Genomic DNA, 20,522 nt, shown 5'->3' on the forward strand with positions numbered 1-20,522 from the left:
CGTTGCTTCTAGCTATAAAAGCAGGTTAGAGTTCTAAGCACACTTATTTCTTGAATATAAAGACAATGCTCTCACACAGATCAAGACGTAAAGACAAATTAAGGACAACAACTAAATACCATTAGCACTCAAACTCCTCTATAATGCATACAAGGACAAGCCAACAAACCAATGCTTTCTATTTAAGAGTATGCTGCTGTAGTACTTAGGTGGTGCCTTCGAAGAGTTTGCAGAGTGCCAAGCACCGTGAGGGTTTATACTTGGCATGCGGGAGAGCTGGCAGGGACAATAGTGTAGGTGGCACCTGTTACAATAACCCAGTCACTGGAAATTTGGTTGAATGAAAGGAATGAATATTCAGAATTATTTGCTTATACAGTGCACTATCGTGTACTATAAGACGTTTTATCTGAATTTCAGGGCATCCTTGCAGTCAAAGCACTATGCGGAGCCTGCAACTCACATAGAAGCATTGATAAGATTGGCCCTGGCAAGCCTTGCAGCCAAATCCTTATGCAGAGGTAGCATTTCTGGAGCATCATCTCAAGAATTCCTGTATTGCCTACATTTATCCTTTATATCTACATTTATTTTCAACTGTGTTATTCTGTAACCACCATCTCCCCCGTATTAATTTGACAAATTAGAATAACATCTTCGTTACACTTTTTTTTTTAATGCTTATTTTCCTGGTAGTATTCGACGCATAGTCTAGTTAATTTATGTTTACTATTTATAACTTTTACACGGTCTGATCTTCTCTTACTCCCTTATCCCTTGAATTTCCAAATGTTTTGTCCTTTGCTCTTTTTCTTATTGCTTGATTTATTTCTCATCTCAATATATGCATGCTTCATCCACCCATAACTGCTGTTCTATCTAACCCAGACTCTTTGTTTCAGCCTATGCCTCCCACAGCATTCATACGATTCACCCAGGACTCACAGTCTTGCAGCCAAAACCCTTTGCACAGATAGCTAACTAATCCTCCAAAAATCCACATGCCATGAATTCAGGAAAAACGTGATTGCACACTTTTTGACCAATTCATCCTCAGTAAAATACCCTTCCCTTCAATCAACATCATGGAATAACAAATGCCCCTGAACTAAAGGCATCTGCCCCTTAATATTAAGCTTGTTTGGGTAGGGCCCTCTTCATCAACTGTTCCAGTACGTCAATCAGGTCTTGTTAGAATTTAGGGTCTGTCTTATTTCCTTATTATACTGCATTGCGGAATATTTTGGCACTGTATAAATATAAATAATTATAATTTCTTACATTCATGGATTGCTAGAGATCAAATCAGCACATAGACCATAAAATAAGCACATTCACCAGCTCAGATAAAGACAAATGTCAAGAGGGAACACAGCTACAGAGATAGAGGAGGAGGAGGAGATCAGTGGCTTAGACTGTTTCTTTAAACTATCCCTAATGACCTTTTTCCTGCATTACAGAACAGCTACTACTCTGGATAATCTACCATTTAATAAAATACTGAAAATTACCAATAACCTGTGTCAACCTTTTTTCATGTGATGTTATGTTTTTTTTAATGAAAGATCTAGCAAATTAAATCACAATCCAGATGATTCTAGGCACAGCCATGGCACACAATGCAGATGAAGAGGAAAATGAGAAACATTTTCCTCTTAGCATTGCTCTCTCTGTGTTAATTGCCAGGTGCAAAGATTAGAACAATGATTGACAGTGAACCAAGATGGACGTGTCCAGTTGCAGGACATCGAGATGTGGATTTCTACATTTAATTTTAATTTTTCAGACTTGACGAATACATATTTGTTAAATGCAATGGTTAAGTAAACACAATCTTAAAAATCCAGGGAAGTGGAAGTGTTTCTCTTTAAGTTTTAGATTCCTAGACACATGGATTTGTTATCAAATGCAGATAGCTTTGCCACATAGGATGTTTTAGTCAATAAAAAACATACTTCAGAACTGTATTGTATAATACTCAGTTCACATTACAGCTTTATAGAATGCATTGTTAAGTGTTCCTTAATAAACAAAATAGATTTGGCAATTCTGAGGGTAGACACTACGGCATGGATAGTATTGGAGCACAAAGACTTCTCTACTATAAAGCTTGGCATTCACTTTTAGATTGTTATCATACCAACTTGGCTGGTGAACAATGCAAACTTGGCTTGTAGAGCTTCCTCTTCTGGAACGTCTTCAGAGGTCTGGTCCGAGCTGAGCTGCTGATGTTGCCTTTGAGAGAGGAAGAAGCCTTAACATGGTTCCTTTTTCTTCTTTTTATTTGCTGCTGATCACAGAATCCATTCAAGTACCGGGATCCCTTGTCATTCTGCCTCGGAGCTCTGAAAGGATACAATCTCTTGAGCTGTGGCAGGAGAAAGTGAGCTTCCATGAATCCATCTTCATTCCAGCAGTAAAAAACATGGATCAGCCCACTTTGGTGAATACCACACCGCATGTACATTCTCTAAAATGAGAGTACTACTAGCTAGTCTACTTACCTGTAAGGAAACCCGTTGGATTTTGCAGTGTCCGTAGGGGAGATGCCACCTGGGATTATAAGGCTGTTGACCATTTCTGTGAGCTGAGCACTCTGTAGGAGAGATAAAGCAATATAGAGACTGCCTCATTTTCTGACAAAAATCAACAGACTGTTAAAACAATAGATTCCCCCATAATAATCTCGGGTTTATCTAACTACCCCAAACACTGACTCACATTTCCAAAACCACTCAGCCATCAGTTAAGTTTCAGCTCATTGAAGTTGCTGTAGGGGCAGGAGTGTCCAGGTGTTGTCGTACATTCATTACATTGTTTTGCTACCACTCTATTACGGTTTATCTAAATTGGTGGCAGCTGATGCTCTAAGCCAATCAATGGCTACCCGCCTAAACCTTACTCATACAGTACTGGCAGAGTTCAAGGAAGATGGGGGCAACTGGAGGACCAACTTAGGGTGGCTCGGTCACCTCAAACTTACCTTTGTCTTATTGTTTCCCCTACTCTTCGTCTTTCAGAATCTATTTAACCACTGAAGGTAAGATGGTGCTCAATAGGCTAAAGCTGATATGGGGCTGGGATTGATTCTTAAAAGTAAATGCATCACCTATAACAGTGGTTCTTACAGGTAGATCAGTCCCTAAAAATGGATCTCCATGTCATTGTAGTGTGTCACAGTTTGGAGAGCCATTAGGCCCCAAGCAGCTTACCACAAACTGTTTACTGTAACCTATATACTATCCCCAGTGTAGTGGGGACACATTGTTTCTGGCAGAGATATTTTGTGACATTTTGGGCAATAACATAACATGGTTGCAGCCAATTGTCCAATTGAAAAATAGGTCACCAAGCAAATGCTATGTCCCACAAAAAGTTTAGAGCATGGGTCGTCAACCTGGTCCCGACCGCCCACTAGTGGGCGTTTCAGGATTCCAGGTGGGCGGTAGGGATTTCCAGGTTGATAGTGCGGGCGGGCGCGAGCAGGCGGTACCCGTGCGACTGGGTATCGCTGTGACCATTTGCGGCTCCGGCCCGCGCGGTAAGGCCGCCTTTCAAAGTGTCCATCGGGTGGCCCATGCTGTCAGGGCCACCCGATGAATGCGGATTGTAAGGGGGACCGGTCAGCGCTGGGCGCTTTAACAGCGTGACCGGGCACCCTGTGATGACATCACAGAGCTGGGAGGAAGTGATTCCCTGGTCACTCCTCCCAGCTAAAACTGAGAGCCGCGCGGGAGGAACACCAGGGAGTCAGAGTGGGAACTCTGACTCCCATCCACCTGAGCCACCACTGGACCCCAGGAAAAGTCACCCTCCTGCACCTTAACCCCTTAAGGACACATGACGTGTGTGACACGTCATGATTCCCTTTTATTCCAGACGTTTGGTCCTTAAGGGGTTAAAGGTAGGAAACAGGAGGGTGACTTAAATATAATGTGTGTGTTTGTTTGTGTCTGTGTGTGTCTTTGTAGGTATGTCTTGTGTGTGTGTGTCTTTGTATGTCTTGTGTGTCTGTCTGTATGTGTCTTTGTATGTATGTCTTGTGTGTGTGTGTGTGTCTGTCTGTATATATCTGTGTGTGTGTGTGTCTGTCTGTGTGTCTTGTCTTTGTATGTATGTGTCATTGTATGTGTGTCTTGTGTGTCTGCATGTGTGTCTATGTATGTCTTATGCGTGTCTGCATGTCTGTGTGTGTCTGTTTGTATGTGTGTCTGTCTGTTTGTATGTATGTGTCTTGTGTGTGTGTGCCTGTCTGTGTCTTGTGTGTCTGTATGTGTGTATGTGTGCCTGTCTGTGTGTCTGTATGTGTGTGTCTGTGTGTCTGTATGTGTCTTGTGTGTGTGTGTCGTATGTGTGTGTGTCTGTATGTGTATTTGTGTGTGTGTCTTGTATGTGTGTCTGTATGTGTGCCTGTCTGTATGTGCCTGTCTGTATGTGCCTGTCTGTATGTGCCTGTATGTGTGTCTTGTGTGTGTGTGTGTCGTATGTGTCTTTGTGTGTGTGTCTTGTATGTGTGTCTGTATGTGTGCCTGTCTGTTATAGTGGACTATAGTAAGTGGGCTACCTAGCTCAGCCTTCCTACTGGGCATTGCTATAAGGAAGGTTAAAAAAATAGAAAAAAGGGAAAAAAAGGTGGGGAGGGGAATTGAGGAGGGAGAGGAGATGAGCTGACGCACAAATGAGAAATCATATTATGCGCAAACAGAGAAGTCGTCTGAATATCACTGAAAGAGACCTTCGTTTGTTCCTTACGAAAATCGAACCAGATATCAAATATTTAGTCTCGCAGCATCAACCTCAAGGATCTCACTAATCACTAGTAAAGGTAATTTCAATTTACTTTATTGTTTTCTCATTAAACTTTATAAAGTTAAAACCTTATAGACCTGCATTAAGTAGAAATAAAAAGATAAATGTACGTACATTTATTTTTTTTAAAACACCCTCCTTTCTAAAAAATATTCCGCATTTGCGCGAAAACTGGTGGGCGGTAAGGAAATTTTTTCAACCAAAAAGATGCATTAGTGGGCGGTAGGTAGAAAAAGGTTGACTACCACTGAGCTAGAGAGTCAACTATAATGAATCCACTGCCTGCTAACTACCAAACACTGGCAATATACAAATAATATTCCTTTAAGGCACAATATTCACTATAGAAGGAGAAAAAAAAAAGAGTAGGAATTATTGTCTCATCAGTAGAGGGGAGAATAAATTCCAAAATGGCCACTGGAAGTCTTATCAACATAATGAGGAGAAGTTGTAGTTTACCATTATTTAAACAGCATTACATAAAAAATGTTTAAAAAAAAATAATTCCCCCCCCGATATTGATAAGCAAGTGTTCACAGTACACTCATAATGGTGTGGACTGCAACCACTGTTAACCACACTCTGTTAGAGATGCATTGATTTTTTGCACGTAAGATTTTTTGAGCTGTAAGTACTAGCATCCTCTGCGACACTCTAGGGTACAAATTGCAAAGGGAACTTATTTTATTTGCCAAATAAAAGGGATCTTATGACCGTATCATTCATAAATGCGCTGGTTCTGTATAAGGCTGACATACAGTTTTGTTTCTTGCACACAGACACATTATTCTAATTCAGCTTGTTCTTCAAGGACACGATAAGCAGTTAGCAACAAAACACAAATCAATCATGTGCAAAACCCATTACAAATCTCCCATACATTTACACTTCTTACTGGAAGTAGACAAACTCGTTAAGATTAATTAGAGGAAGCACTAATTATTCTTCCTGTGCATACCTCCCCACATTTCAAACAGACAATGGGGACACTTTAATTTTACGGGTGTGAGTGATGGTGTGGCCACGGGCAGGGCTGTTCTGAGAAAGTGTAGGTGACTTGCTAGTAACATTCATGTAACTAAAATGTAATTTAGATCAAGAACAATGCATCTTATTTACACCGCCTGATTTATACACATATTTATTGTACTTTAAAGCAGATCTGTCACCGTCTGAGGTCTTTGCTTAATTTGAAAAGATGGTGACATCATTGCTTGGCGTCCAATGGCCAGGGGGGACAAAGGTGAGATTTGCTTACCTGAACTTTTCCCTTGTGGGTGCAGTTATCCTCTTCCTGCTGCTGGAAGCCCATGTCAGCGCATGCACAAGGATACAGTATTAAGGTCTATGGAGGAAGCCGCAAGATCCTCCATAGAAATAGCTTAATTTCTCTACAGCCTCACTAGTGGCGTCTGGGGAAATGACAAGGCTTGATGGCAATAGCTCTGCTTAGTGTCAAGCTTTGTCAAACATAGGGAAAATACTGAGACAAAGTAGTCCCTACTTTGTTTCAGTATATTTTTAGACTGGGTTGGCATTTCAGTGAAATTTCAACACAGTCAGAATGAGTATATCATAAAGATCTTATTTTCATGAAATACTCATTTTGGAGGGGGTTGAGAGTGCCACTTTAAAGACACATTACTGTGCTAGTTATTGCTGTGGAGCATGGTTATACCCTTACTCACACCAACAATATGGAGCTACTAAAAAAGCAGGACACAAAGATAGAAACACAGATGGATTTGGGCCCCAATAGGGCCTTCCTACTGTCCCACTTTGAGTGGAACACTCCTGATTTCTGGGTTCTGTCCCGTTGTCCTGATTTTGTGCCCAGGTGTCCCTCATCCGTGGAGGCTGGCCAGGAGGCTGTCTGTGAACCTGGCTTGCTTGATGGTGGGTGGACCTGTGTATTATGGGCAACACCAGTGACACAACTTGCGTTGCTAGCAATGCCCCCTTGGATGAACTCTCCCCTTCAACCTCCCCTCCCCCCCACCCCCCCACCTCCCCTCGCTTATCGATTTTCTTATTGGCAAAGTTGGGAGTTAAGGGGACTGTTCATCCTAAATAGGGACACTTGGCATGCATGCCAGTGGTTTTTACCTATGACAACCTATTTGCTATAGAAAAATAATTCAAATCACAATTACATATTTGAGACCTTGCCTGTGTAAAAAAAATAAAAAATATATATCTTTCACTAGTTTACATCAATACATCCATGTGAAGAATAATAGGCTAATACTTGTGTTCTCAACAAGTACCAGAAGCATTGCCTAATATCAGCAAATACTACCATACATGTTGTAACGGATCACCTGGCACCCCGACTTGGTACCTCCGTTAAAGGATGCTCCTAGCGCTTCCTGAGGACTCCAAGCACTCTGGCAGACACCACAATCACCGAATCGGAGAAGCATATGAATACTCTCAAGCATATGAATGCCGTAGACAGTTGAATAGGAACCATACGAATAGGTTTGCATTCCTAGCAGTCAAACTGGAACAGCATACAATAAATCCTCCCCCAATAATGAGACGACACTTCACTTTGAGGGTTAAACAGGAACTCTCGACTGGCTCATCCAGCCTGGCTTTTATTTCCAACTCACACATACAGGCCACACCCAGGGGGAGGCATAAAAGAACCAATGACATAGATGTTACCTCCCACACATCCCCTCCCCTTAGTGTGACACATAATCCCATTATTCATACAGTTTAAAATATACTTTTTACACAATATTTATAACTTCAAAACCATACATCACATTCACACAAAATTACATATCCACAATCAATCCATTCAGGGGAACAACATATTAAAAAATGGCATGGATCAGACCAGGGGTTCAAAAGTTACTAAAAGTATCTTTTAAAACCCCTAGCTTTCCAGGGCCTTCTCTGTGCTGGAGAAGTAATCCAATTATCTCCCAGCACAGAGACAGACTCCATTAAGCACATGGGGACACAAAGACAGTAAAACACTTTAAAATACATAAATTCACCTTTTACACATAACACACAGACATTTCACCTATCCCCAGATAGCTGGGATCTGCGCGCACAAAACTACCGAATAGCGCGCAGATCCTACTCACACAGTACAATTGCCATGGAGCTAAAGTCTTTCCCATAGTCTTTCATTATGAATAGGCTCCATGGTATAGCTATCTGGGGTATCACATTCCCATAAAGTCTGGTCCATAGTCCAAAGGCAAGAGGCGGGCAATCGGCCCCCTCCAAGGACACGTGGCGAGGTCGGTTTCGCCACAATCCCAAAAAGTCCCAATATGTCCATCGGTGATTTTAAAAGGGCCAGTTGCAGCAATATAAAGTACAATATGCCCCAAATAACCCAGGGGCCATAGTCAGCAGGTAGGAGGCTAGCAAACAGGCTTCTCCAGGGCCCAGTGGCGAGGTTGGTTTCGCCACATTTCTCCCCTTTTCCAAACAGACTAACAGGGTACCTGACCTCTTGCCGGTCAGTGCCCTTGTTAGTCCAGCAGCCCACCCACAAGACAGAAACAGCAGTACAGCCCACCCGTAATAAATGGTTACTACACCTGGGTAAGGGAGAATCTTGTCCATGTCCAGGTGCCTTACCACGGCTGTGTGGGGGACTGGTAGGCTGCCTTGGTGGGTTGCTGAGGGGGCAGAGACCAGCGGTACTCTGTCCTGGTGCCAGCACTACCACGGGAGTAGTCTGGTTGGAGCCTGGTTGCTGGAGACCGACTGTCTCCTCTTTAGTTGCACAGCTCTGCTGCTGGAGACCGACTGTCTCCCCTTTGGATACATAGCTCCGCTGTTGGAGGGGGAGACCGACTGTCTCCCCTTTGGCTAAGCAGCCTTGTTGCTGGGGGACAGGACTGACTGTCCTTACCCCCTGTGCTGTAGGTGCAGAGACCACAGTCCCATCTGCACAGTTGTGGGGCTTACAGTCTCCCCCTGGTACATTAAGCTGCCGCTGGGGAGAGGTGGTAACCAGCTCCTCTCCCATTAGAACACTCTGCCGCTGGGGAGAGGTGGTAACAATCTCCTCTCCCATGCATACTTTCAGTCTTTGTGGAGGGAGACCGACTGTCTCTCCTCCCAATGCAGTGTCATGCTGCTGGGGAAAGGAGACTGGGCTCTCTATTCCCTGCTGGACACTCTGCCGCTGGGGAAAGGAGACTGGGCTCCCAATTCCCAACAAATCACACTGCCGCTGGGGAGGGAGGACAGCCCCTTCAGCTCCCTGTAACTTGGGCGCAGAGACCACGGTCCCATCTGCGCTGGTGTGGGGCTTACTGTCTCCCCTTGGTGCGCTAAGCTGCCGCTGGGGAGAGGGGGTAACAAACTCCTCTCCCTTACACACTTTCAGCCGCTGGGGAGCAGGGCTGACCCTCTGTACTCCCTGTAGGCAGGGCGCAGAGACCACGGTCCCATCTGCGCTGGTGAGGGGCTTACTGTCTCCCCTTGGTGAGCTGCGCTGCCGCTGGGGAGAGGGAATAACAAACTCCTCTCCCTTACACACCTTCAGCCGCTGGGGAGAGGGGATAACAGGCTCCTCTCCCTGCACCGTAGACTGCCGCTGGGGAGCAAGAACGGCACCTTCAGCTCCCTGTAACGCACACTGCCGCTGGGGATCTGGGCCGACTGCCCAGCATCCCTGTAGGGCCGGTAGAGAGACCGCAATCCCATCTCCACCTGCCATCTGTGGGTCTTCCCAGGACCAATCCGTGAGGCCCCTCAACATTTGTGAGTAAGGGCCAGGGCCACCTGCTTCCCGACCTGGCAACTCTGGCTGCTGCTGGGGATCTGGGCCGGCTGCCCAGCATCCCGGTGGGCCCGGTGGAGAGACCCTGGTCCCATCTCTACCTGCCTGTTGTGGTTCCTCACAGGACCAGTCTATGAGGACCCCCACTTTGGGTTCCTCCCGCCGCCTCAGGGAAAGACGGCTAACCTCCTCGGATGCAGCCTCTACTCGGCTGCTGTAACACTCCTGCTGCTGAGCATACTTCCTCTCTTTTGCCAACCGGAATTCTCGGTCCAGCCTTGTGTTTCGCTCAGCCATGACCTGGTTCCAGATCACCCGGCGTGTCTCCATGGGTATATCATCCCCATACTCGGCCACTCGCTGCCTCACCTCGGCCAGCCAATCATCTCCAGAGCCAGAACCTTCCATACTTGTCTGCTCCCAGGGGCGCTGCACGACTGCTAGCGTTGCCCTCAATTTGTAAATCCAAACAGTGTCTCTGAGCTGCTTTACCTCGCACTAGGACGCCATCCCACCGCTTGCCACCAATGTAACGGATCACCTGGCACCCCGACTTGGTACCTCCGTTAAAGGATGCTCCTAGCGCTTCCTGAGGACTCCAAGCACTCTGGCAGACACCACAATCACCGAATCGGAGAAGCATATGAATACTCTCAAGCATATGAATGCCGTAGACAGTTGAATAGGAACCATACGAATAGGTTTGCATTCCTAGCAGTCAAACTGGAACAGCATACAATAAATCCTCCCCCAATAATGAGACGACACTTCACTTTGAGGGTTAAACAGGAACTCTCGACTGGCTCATCCAGCCTGGCTTTTATTTCCAACTCACACATACAGGCCACACCCAGGGGGAGGCATAAAAGAACCAATGACATAGATGTTACCTCCCACACATCCCCTCCCCTTAGTGTGACACATAATCCCATTATTCATACAGTTTAAAATATACTTTTTACACAATATTTATAACTTCAAAACCATACATCACATTCACACAAAATTACATATCCACAATCAATCCATTCAGGGGAACAACATATTAAAAAATGGCATGGATCAGACCAGGGGTTCAAAAGTTACTAAAAGTATCTTTTAAAACCCCTAGCTTTCCAGGGCCTTCTCTGTGCTGGAGAAGTAATCCAATTATCTCCCAGCACAGAGACAGACTCCATTAAGCACATGGGGACACAAAGACAGTAAAACACTTTAAAATACATAAATTCACCTTTTACACATAACACACAGACATTTCACCTATCCCCAGATAGCTGGGATCTGCGCGCACAAAACTACCGAATAGCGCGCAGATCCTACTCACACAGTACAATTGCCATGGAGCTAAAGTCTTTCCCATAGTCTTTCATTATGAATAGGCTCCATGGTATAGCTATCTGGGGTATCACATTCCCATAAAGTCTGGTCCATAGTCCAAAGGCAAGAGGCGGGCAATCGGCCCCCTCCAAGGACACGTGGCGAGGTCGGTTTCGCCACAATCCCAAAAAGTCCCAATATGTCCATCGATGATTTTAAAAGGGCCAGTTGCAGCAATATAAAGTACAATATGCCCCAAATAACCCAGGGGCCATAGTCAGCAGGTAGGAGGCTAGCAAACAGGCTTCTCCAGGGCCCTGTGGCGAGGTTGGTTTCGCCACACATGTGTTTTAATACTCTTCATTGTGACCTTTTCAAAGTATTTATACACAACATATCAGTAAAACCATCTGCAGTATGCAATCACATGCGATGGCTAAAGACTGAGCAGTTAAGAGTCAGGGCATACACATACCAAAAGGGGTCAGCAAGAAGTGGGCTGTTGAGATGCGGATGTGATGAAATGACGTGGGTGTAAGACGATGTCAACTTATCTATAAATCTGGGCTGTGACTTCCATATGCTCAAGAAGTAGTTTTGCTCATGTCTTTTCATGAATAAAACTATTTGTGACTGTGAAACTACTTTTACCATGACTTTAAAGTATGCAAACAGAAATGACCAGGAAATATTTCTTGCCAGTTTCAGTTTATAAATAAAACGTTAGCCATCTTAGTCTATCACTATCTTTCAAGTTAGGTGGAATTGATACTGATAATGTGAAAGTGTAAATGTGACGTTATCAAGGTGGGTGTTCAATAGGTGCCAGAGAAAACTCTGGTGTTCATTAAACTGATCCTATGTGGTTTGACCAAAAAATAGGAGGGAGTAACCCTTAGACTCTTTGCATCATAACTGCTACACTGATCTGTAGCAATAATTGTGCTTGCAGAGCCCCTTTGAGAAACACTCCAGTCTAGAGTTGACTTTTTTTCTCCTCTTACTCTTTAGTGGCCAATAAGCTAAGCTGACAATAGTGGTTATGGTGGAAGGACTAATTCAAATATTGCAATTCTATCATTAATTCTTCTTCTAGTGAACTGCCCTGAATGTTGCGTTAAAACATTTTTGCATTCCACTAGTGTTCCTAAATCAAACAAAGACTTTTAAGCACACGCAAACCAGGCGTTTAGTTTTAGAAAACATCTTAAAAATCTGGAAAACACACTCTAATATGATGACACTGGAGTAGGTAACACTACCACACAACATGCAAAAATATTTTTTTTTTTTTTTTAAATCATGAAGTCACCGTTTCACAAACTGGGCTGGTTCTTGGTTGGATTTCCTGGGAACAAAATGTACAATAAACACACCCCAAAAAATTGCATTAGTCAAAAAATATCTGTTTAACTATTTCTTTCCCGGTCTATTTTCTCATGCGGAGGTTGAATTTTAAAACCGAAAATATATATTTTTTCCCAAGGTGAGTTAACAGTAAATGTTCAGTTTAACACGTATATACCCCATGTTACTGTCTTATATGTTACAAAGAAAATCTGATTAGCCTTTTTTTCAGATGATTGACTTTTGTTAATAAATAACATATCATTAACCAGCTCATTACACATGCATGAACACAAAACTCAAAGAGGCTATTGTATTCTACAGTAGGACTCTATGCTTAATCAATCCCAAAATGTTAGATTTTTAACCAGAGTCATGGTAATCATTAAACGGTCACCTAGGGCAGCGAGATATGGAGGGGCTAGTTAACCCCTTAAGGACAGATGACGGATATATTCCGTCATGATTCCCTTTTATTCCAGAAGTTGTGTCATTAAGGGGTTAACAGACTCAGACTGTCCTGTGTATGCAAACTACGGTATGTAGTACAGCCAGTTACTGGAATCAATAGAACTTCTAAGAACTTTTTTGTGCAGTTCAGAGATAAAACTGTTAAGAGGGGCATCCTTATAGCAACCATACCCTGCAGATTACAGAGACAAAAGATAAAAACTCCAGGATATATATCCAAATATCCACAATGGTAAAATGGCTACGTTACCAAAGTACCAACATTTCATTGGCTCTAATTACTGCCTATAAAATAAAAATGTAGAATTGAAAATGTGATTAGTTAGTAATATCCTACCCATCCTTATGCAATGAGCAATTGTGTTTATTATTATTTGTACAAAGCAACACTCTATGCTAGAAGGGTTAAAGGGCTTCTCTACTTAAAGGGACACTTTGGACCCCCAGAGCACTTTAGCTTGCTGAAATGCTTTATGTGTGAATAGTGTCCTCTTTTTTTCCCCATTTTCAATAGGAATAGGAACTTTTATAAATGAAACTCATTACACTCCCCTGGCATTCAAGCAGACAACAGGTGCTGTCACTTCCTGGTTTGTTTAGATTAGTGGAGCCAAGTTCACAGGAACACTATAGTGTTAGGAGAACAAAACCATATTTATAACACTATAGTGTCTCTGTCCCCTTCCTAGTCATGAAAGGGTTAATCCCTTTCCTTCACTTAATGGTTTCCAGCACCTAGGCCCTTTGGCGCTGGATCAGGCTCCTCCTGCGACAAATAGGTTTACCATAAGAGCATGTGCAGGCGCGGATTATAGATTCCCCATAGGAAAGCTGATCTCAGCCAATCAGGGGCAACCGTGCCCGGCGGCACTCTGCGCTTCTGGAAACTGAGATTAAGTAGCCTGATGCCGCCTGGGGGCCTGAGGATTGGTGGATTTGAGAATGGTTTAACTCCTTAAGGTGCCCTCCTGGCACCATAACAACTTTTTTATTAAGTTGTTATGGTGCCTACACTGTACCTTTAAGGGTTCAGGGGCACGTCACCAAGTCCACTTCAATTAGGTGAAGTGCTCTGGTTACCTATAATGTCACTTTAAAAGGCAGGCAATTGCCTACAGCACCTTCCTTGCAAAGACTTCACATTGAGTTGAATTGGGAAGTCTGTGATTGCAAAGCCCCAGAAAGTATGGGTTTGGGAAGAAGGAGAGGGCTTGCAAAGGCAGCAGACAAGAGAAACACAGCTTTTGCAAGCTGTTTTTAGATATAGCCCCCCCCCCCAAAAAAAATGTTTTCATTTGGTGTATATGAACTAAACAGTGTTTTGTTTTGCTTTTTTATTTGGGCAGTCGAGTGTCCCTTTAAATTAATGGGAAGGAGGCTTGGCTAAGTGGAACAGAGAAGGGAAAAAAGGATTAAAAGAATGTCAATCTCCAGAAGGATTGCTGAACTGCATTCCTAAAGGACTGACAAAGCACACAAGTTAAAAACGTCCAATAATCTTTTTTTGTCAAAGTGATCAAGCAGTTACTTTGAATATTATCCATCAAGAAGAATCATGGGTAAATGTTTAAAGACAGTACTGTATTAAGTCTTCAATAATTATTATAATAATAGTTTTCTAAAAACACTGTGTGTCTTAAAATCCAAGTTTAATTTAAAGCTGGGAGGTCTACCTTTTGGCCACCCCTGTACAATGTCAGGTCTCTTGAAGATTAAACGACGACTCTAGTTCAAGACAGTGGAATTACCCTAGTGATATTCCTGTATGCAGCAAAGTAGAAGTTAATATTTAATTTCCATGACACAGTCAGTATTGAGTTGGCACAGAGCTAAGTGTTCACCACCGAGGAGGTGAAATACCTTCACGGTCCTTTGCATTAAATAATTACGTGGCTCGCTGTGATTGTGCTATGCCAGAATTTGAGCTTCTAAATCCTTGGTGCTACTTTACCTGCTTTTCGATATTTCTCAGAAGCAGAGTTGGACTGCTTGGCGACATTTCTAAATCCTTTGCTGGAGATAGATTTGTTCCCACTGGGGCACTTTGTAACCTCCCCACAGGGCTTAATAAAGTGCTTGGATCTGGCAGACGTGGAGGCTGCCTGCAAATGCTTTTAGAGTTTTCTTCCAACTTTACCGTGACCTAGGAAACAATACAATTGTGGTTAAGCATTCTAACAAACATTGAATCTGTCCGTAGGAAAGCAGCAATCCATTTAAATCTCATAGAATACGGTCGCCCATAAAGCTCGCAATCAAAACTGGCGTCTTTAATGTGTCACTGGATAACTGTTGTGAGTTGCCATACTACTGATAAAAGCAGCGATTATTATTATTTTTTATTTTTTTACAGTGGCCCAAATTACACTCATAGCATTAGCTTGCGACCAATTCTTTAATAGTAAAAAAAGTTCAGTGACTCATTCTTCAAATGCAATAGAATATATAACAAATATGCGCAAAATTCTTAATTAGGCACTTTCTAGTATCAACGTCATCTACGCTGCACTAGGGAGGGCACCGTCACTTTTTAAAATTAATTTTGGGTAGTTGCCTTGAGTCCAAAGAATAGGATGCTCACGGTCTAACCCGTAGGGACCCACTGACATAGCATAGAGACTCAATTAAAAATTCAAACCAGGAGGTAAGAACCACTGGATTAAATAACAGGGATAAATCCTTAGACATCAGCAAACAACCCAAAGCAATGTCTGTATTATTGGTACAATAGATAGAAAATTGAATTTGCCTAATTTATTCGGCAATAATTAAAGGGACTCTATAGTCAACATATAAAAGCAAGAAAGACAGGTCCCCCAGCCTTCCTTCTTGCTTTTATATGAACTTTCATGGATTAAAAATAATTTTCGAGGTTTTTTTATATTAAAAACTTACCTCCGTTCCAGCGCCGAGCTCCCAGCCATGCCGCGCCCCCTTTTTCGTCAAAATGACGAAATCGCGGGGCCCAATAGGACGTTTCTCAGAGAGAAGCGTCATCGCGATGTGGTGCACATGCGCGGCTTCGCGCTGCACCAATCGCGTTCTTCATAGAGCGGCATTGACAGCCGCCCTATGAAGAACCTGAGCGCTTTACCGCGCATGTGTGCGGAATGCGCGTTCGCGAGCTGAGCTGTCTGCCTGACAGCTCAGCTCGCTTTCTAAAACTAACAATAAGGGGGGGACCTACTGTCCCCCCCCGGCCCCCACCCCTGAGCGGTGGGGGGGGCCCTAAAACTAAAAATAAGGGGGGGACCTACTGTCCCCCCCGGCCCCCACCCCTGAGCGGTGGGTGGGGGCCCTAAAATTAACAATAGGGGGGACCTATTGTTCCCCCCCCCGGCCCCCACCCCTGAGCGGTGGGTGGGGGCCCTAAAATTAACAATAGGGGGGGGACCTATTGTTCCCCCCCCCCGGCCCCCACCCCTGAGCGGCGGATGGGGGCCCTAAAATTCACAATAGGGGGGGGACCTACTGTCCCCCCCCGGCCCCCACCCCTGTGCGGCGGGTGGGGGCCCTAAAATTCACAATAAGGGGGGGGACCTACTGTCCCCCCCCGGCCCCCACCCCTGAGCGGCGCGTGGGGGCCCTAAAATTCACAATAAGAGGGGGGGGGGAACCTACTGTCCCCCCCCGGCCCCCACCCCTGTGCGGCGGGTGGGGGCCCTATAATTCACAATAGGGAGGGACCTACTGTCCCCCCCGGCCCCCACCCCTGAGCAGTGGGTGGGGGCCCTAAATACAAAGGGGGGGTACCCTAGTTAACCCTCCCGCCCCCCCCCAAAAAAAAATCTCCCTACCTACCCCCCTCACCCTAAAAATAATGAGGGGAGGGACCTTTAACTAAAAACCTGTAAAAAAAAAAAAAAAAGATAAAAACAACTTACCATTCGATGTTTTCTTTCTTCTAAAATCTTCTCTCTTCAGCCCCAAAAAAGGCCAAATAAAAAGCCATAATAACCGACGCAATAAAAAAAAAAAAAAGAAAACCCGAGCGCAAAAAAAATAATCCATCTTCACCCATGGAGGGCTCCGCACAGACTGAGCTTTGCAGGGCGGGGGAAGGCTTATAAAGCCTTGCCACGCCCTGCAATTAGGCTAAGAACACTCTGATTGGCTGGTTTAAGCCAATCAGAGTGCTCTGTGTCATTTTACACAGCGTGGGAAAATTCCAAAGAATTTTCCCACGCTGTGTAAAATGACACAGAGCACTGTGATTGGATGGCTTGAAATCCATCCAATCACAGTGCTCTGTGTCATTTTACAAGCGTGGGAAAATTCCAAAGAACTTTCCCACGCTTGTAAAATGACAAAGAGCACTCTGATTGGCTTAAACCCACCAATCAGAGTGTTCTTAGCCTAATTGCAGGGCGGGGCAAGGCTTTATAAGCCTTCCCCCGCCCTGCGGAGCTCAGTCTGTGCGGAGCCCTCCATGCGTGAAGATGGATTATTTTTTTTTATTATTTTTTTTTATTTTTTTTATTGCGTCGGTTATTATGGCTTTTTATTTGGCCTTTTTTGGGGCTGAAGAAAGAAGATTTTAGAAGAAAGAAAACATCGAATGGTAAGTTGTTTTTATCTCATTTTTGTTTTTTTTTTACAGGTTTTTAGTTAAAGGTCCCCCCCTCATTATTTTTAGGGTGAGGGGGGTAGGTTGGGAGATATTTTTTTTTTTTGGGGGGGAGGGGGGGGAAGAAGGGTTAGCTAGGGTCCCCCCCCTTTGTATTTAGGGCCCCCACCCACCGCTCAGGGGTGGGGGCCGGGGGGGACAGTAGGTCCCCCCCCTTATTGATAATTTTAGGGCCCCCACCCGCCGCACAGGGGGGGGGACAGTAGGTCCCCCCCCTTATTTTTTATTTTAGGGCCCCCACCCGCCGCACAGGGGTGGGGGCCGGGGGGGACAGTAGGTCCCCCCTTATTGATAATTTTAGGGCCCCCACCCGCTGCACAGGGGTGGGGGCAGGGGACAGTAGGTCCCCCCCTATTGTGAATTTTAGGGCCCGCACCCGCCGCTCATGGGTGGGGGCCGGGGGGGGACAGTAGGTCCCCCCCTATTGTGAATTTTAGGGCCCCCATCCGCCGCTCAGGGGTGGGGACTGGGGGGGGGGGGGACAGTAGGCCCCCCCCTATTGTGAATTTTAGGGCCCCCACCCGCCGCTCAGGGGTGGGGGCCGGAGGGGGGGGGGGACAGTAGGTCCCCCCCATTGTGAATTTTAGGGCCCCCACCTGCCGCACAGGGGTGGGGGCCGGGGGGGGGGGGGGAAGGAGAGTAGGTCTCCCCCCCCTTCAACCACTATTGTGGCCAGATAGCGTCCCTGTGGGTTCGGGCTTCAGCTGTGAAGCCACGCCCACAGCAGTGCTGACTGCCTCAGCACACAAAGCGCGTTCACAGTGCTTTGTGTGCTGATAGCCCGTCTGAAGTATTCACCCAGAATGCATCAGACGTGAGGCCTTTTTAGGGCCTCTGAACTCGGAAGTCCCTCTGGTGGCCGTCTGATTGACTGCAACAAGAGGTGTTCCAAGCTTCCAATGTAAACACTGCATTTTCTCAGAAAATACAGTGCTTACAAGAAAAAGGCTCCGGGTAGCTGTAGCACTCACCTGAACAACCTCATTAAGCTGAAGTTGTTCAGGTGACTATAGTGTCCCTTTAATAGTTGATTAACTCAAAAATTAAAATTCCAAACACAAATGCCACGAGTTAAATGCTAGGTAGGTGGATAAAATCAGCTATTTCTACAGAAAATCAGAATTAATAAACCATTTAAATCACACATGCAAACTAAAAGTGGATCATAAACACTTTGATATGCCCTTGTTTACAGTCACAGCTACAAAAATGTGATACAATAGAATGTAAAGCTCAATATAACCTTGACAAAACACCTGCATACAAAATTGGGCTGGTAAAAAATGCCAGATATTTTAAATGCTAGTAAATTGTGTGTGGTCTTTGTTTTAGCGAAAACAAGTCTGAACAGAACATTAAATCAGTGTAATTGTTACACAGTATCTGCTATGCGGCTGGTGGAGAGACGTAATAAAATGCTTTGTGTAGGATTGATTAAGACTTCTACTTATTTCGTTATTTGTGAGCCACTACATTTCTAGTAGAGATTTATCAGATTATGAGATTTGGTGGATTATAAAGTCACACTAAAATATAAATGTCAGAGGAAGTAACGCAACAGTACATCACAATTAGAAATGTATGCTGCTGCCAACGAAGACCTAGGCAGATGATCAAGTAACTGTGTAGAATACACAATGAGATTGTAAATCCTGACCAAGTATTCAAATTGAAAAAATACTTCATCTTGGCTTTTTTTAAGAGTTTGGTAACTTCCAATTACATTAATATTAGTCCTAGCACATATGCTCTCGTCAGGAACACAGTTTAGTTTGGACGGAGACCAAGATGCAGATAGATGCTGAAGGCAAAGAACCAAGTTCGCAGTACCAGAGGATCAGACAAAGAGAATAGTCGGGGAATCCAAAGGTCAGGACAGGCGGCACAGGTTCAGAAGCGATATTACAGGCAAGGGTCAAAATCAGGAACAGGATCCGGATACAACAGGGGAGTCTCTGAAGGTCTTTACACAATCAGGAGCACAGTACAACTAAGCGAAGGGTGTGTGTGACTTAAATAGGAAAGTGGGTGGTCTTCTTAATTGAGGTACCACCTTGGTCTCCACCTCCTGTGCCTTTGAAAGGCTCTGTGCCGGTGCGCATGCGCGCACCCTTTGATTCTCCTGGAGTTCTATCTTCTGTCTGGTCGCATGTGGAAGCAGCGGCGTTCACACTAACAGACTTCTCTTCCTGCGGTGTTCGGGAGCTGGCGTCCGTACGAACAGAGTTCTGCTGGCAGTATAGGTGAGTAGCGTTCGCACGAACAGAGATGCTGTTCGTGCGTGTGGAGTTCTGCCTTCTGCGACTGGCAAGTGTTGTAGGCACGAACGTGAGCGGTCAGCGTGGGTGGTTGAGCCGACCGCGCTGTCTGGGGGGCCGTGCTCCGACATGGCGTCCTCGTGAGACGCGGCTTGGGAGCGCGAGGTAGGTGAGTGAGGGGGCAAGGACCTGATATCTCTACACTTCAGCAGTACTATGCATGCAACAGTGAAAATTTGATTTGATAATTTCATTTGCATGCCATACCTGGCAGTGAATAGCCACCAGGCAGGATCAGTCATTAGGACTGTTAAAAGGAACACTACAGGGTCAGGAACACAAACATGTATAACTGTCTGTATAGTGTTAAAACCCCCATCTAGCCCCACTGCCCCTCACCCCCTAAATATAGTTAAATCTTATTTTTGTCCCTGTCTGCTGCTGCTGGCTCTGCCCCTGATCTAACTGCTCTGCTGACATCATCAGACGTGGTGTTCTGAGCCAATCACAATACTTTCACATAGGAAAACATTGGACTGGCTGAGCTTTTCGACGAGGCGGATCAGGGGCAGAGCCAGCCAAGCCAAACACAGCCCTGGCCTATCAGCATCTCCTCATAGACATACACTGAATTAATGCATCTCTATAAAGAATGTTGAGTGATTCCATGCAGAGCTTGGAGATGCTGAATGTCAGTACTGCACACTGTGCATTCTGCCCCAGGAAGCACCTCTAGTAGCCATCTGAGGAGTGGCCAGTGGAGGTATCCTTATGCTGTAATGTAAACACTGCCCTTTCTCTGAAAAAACAGTGTTTAATGCAAATAGCCTAAAAGCAATGATTATACTCAGCAGAACAAATACAATAAGCTGTAGTTGTTCTGGTGACTATAGTGTCCCTTTAACTAGGCAGACAATAGGACATGAGCCAC

At 44.8% G+C, this 20,522-nt stretch overlaps 1 protein-coding gene across 1 annotated transcript in view; it reads right to left on the bottom strand.

Moving 5' to 3' along the window:
• The window catches only part of KANSL1L (KAT8 regulatory NSL complex subunit 1 like), a 68,264-nt gene that overhangs the window by 12,009 nt on the left and 35,733 nt on the right, over positions 1 to 20,522 (bottom strand). Inside the window, exons 4-6 of the mRNA XM_063429948.1 lie at positions 14,658 to 14,849; positions 2,505 to 2,596; positions 2,141 to 2,345 (exon numbers count right to left, since the gene is read on the bottom strand). Of these exons, the coding sequence (XP_063286018.1) occupies positions 2,141 to 2,345; positions 2,505 to 2,596; positions 14,658 to 14,849 (489 nt within the window). The remainder of the gene's footprint in view (positions 1 to 2,140; positions 2,346 to 2,504; positions 2,597 to 14,657; positions 14,850 to 20,522) is intronic.

This window comes from Pelobates fuscus, chromosome 8, assembly GCF_036172605.1.
Source record: "Pelobates fuscus isolate aPelFus1 chromosome 8, aPelFus1.pri, whole genome shotgun sequence".
Lineage (NCBI taxonomy): Eukaryota > Metazoa > Chordata > Amphibia > Anura > Pelobatidae > Pelobates > Pelobates fuscus.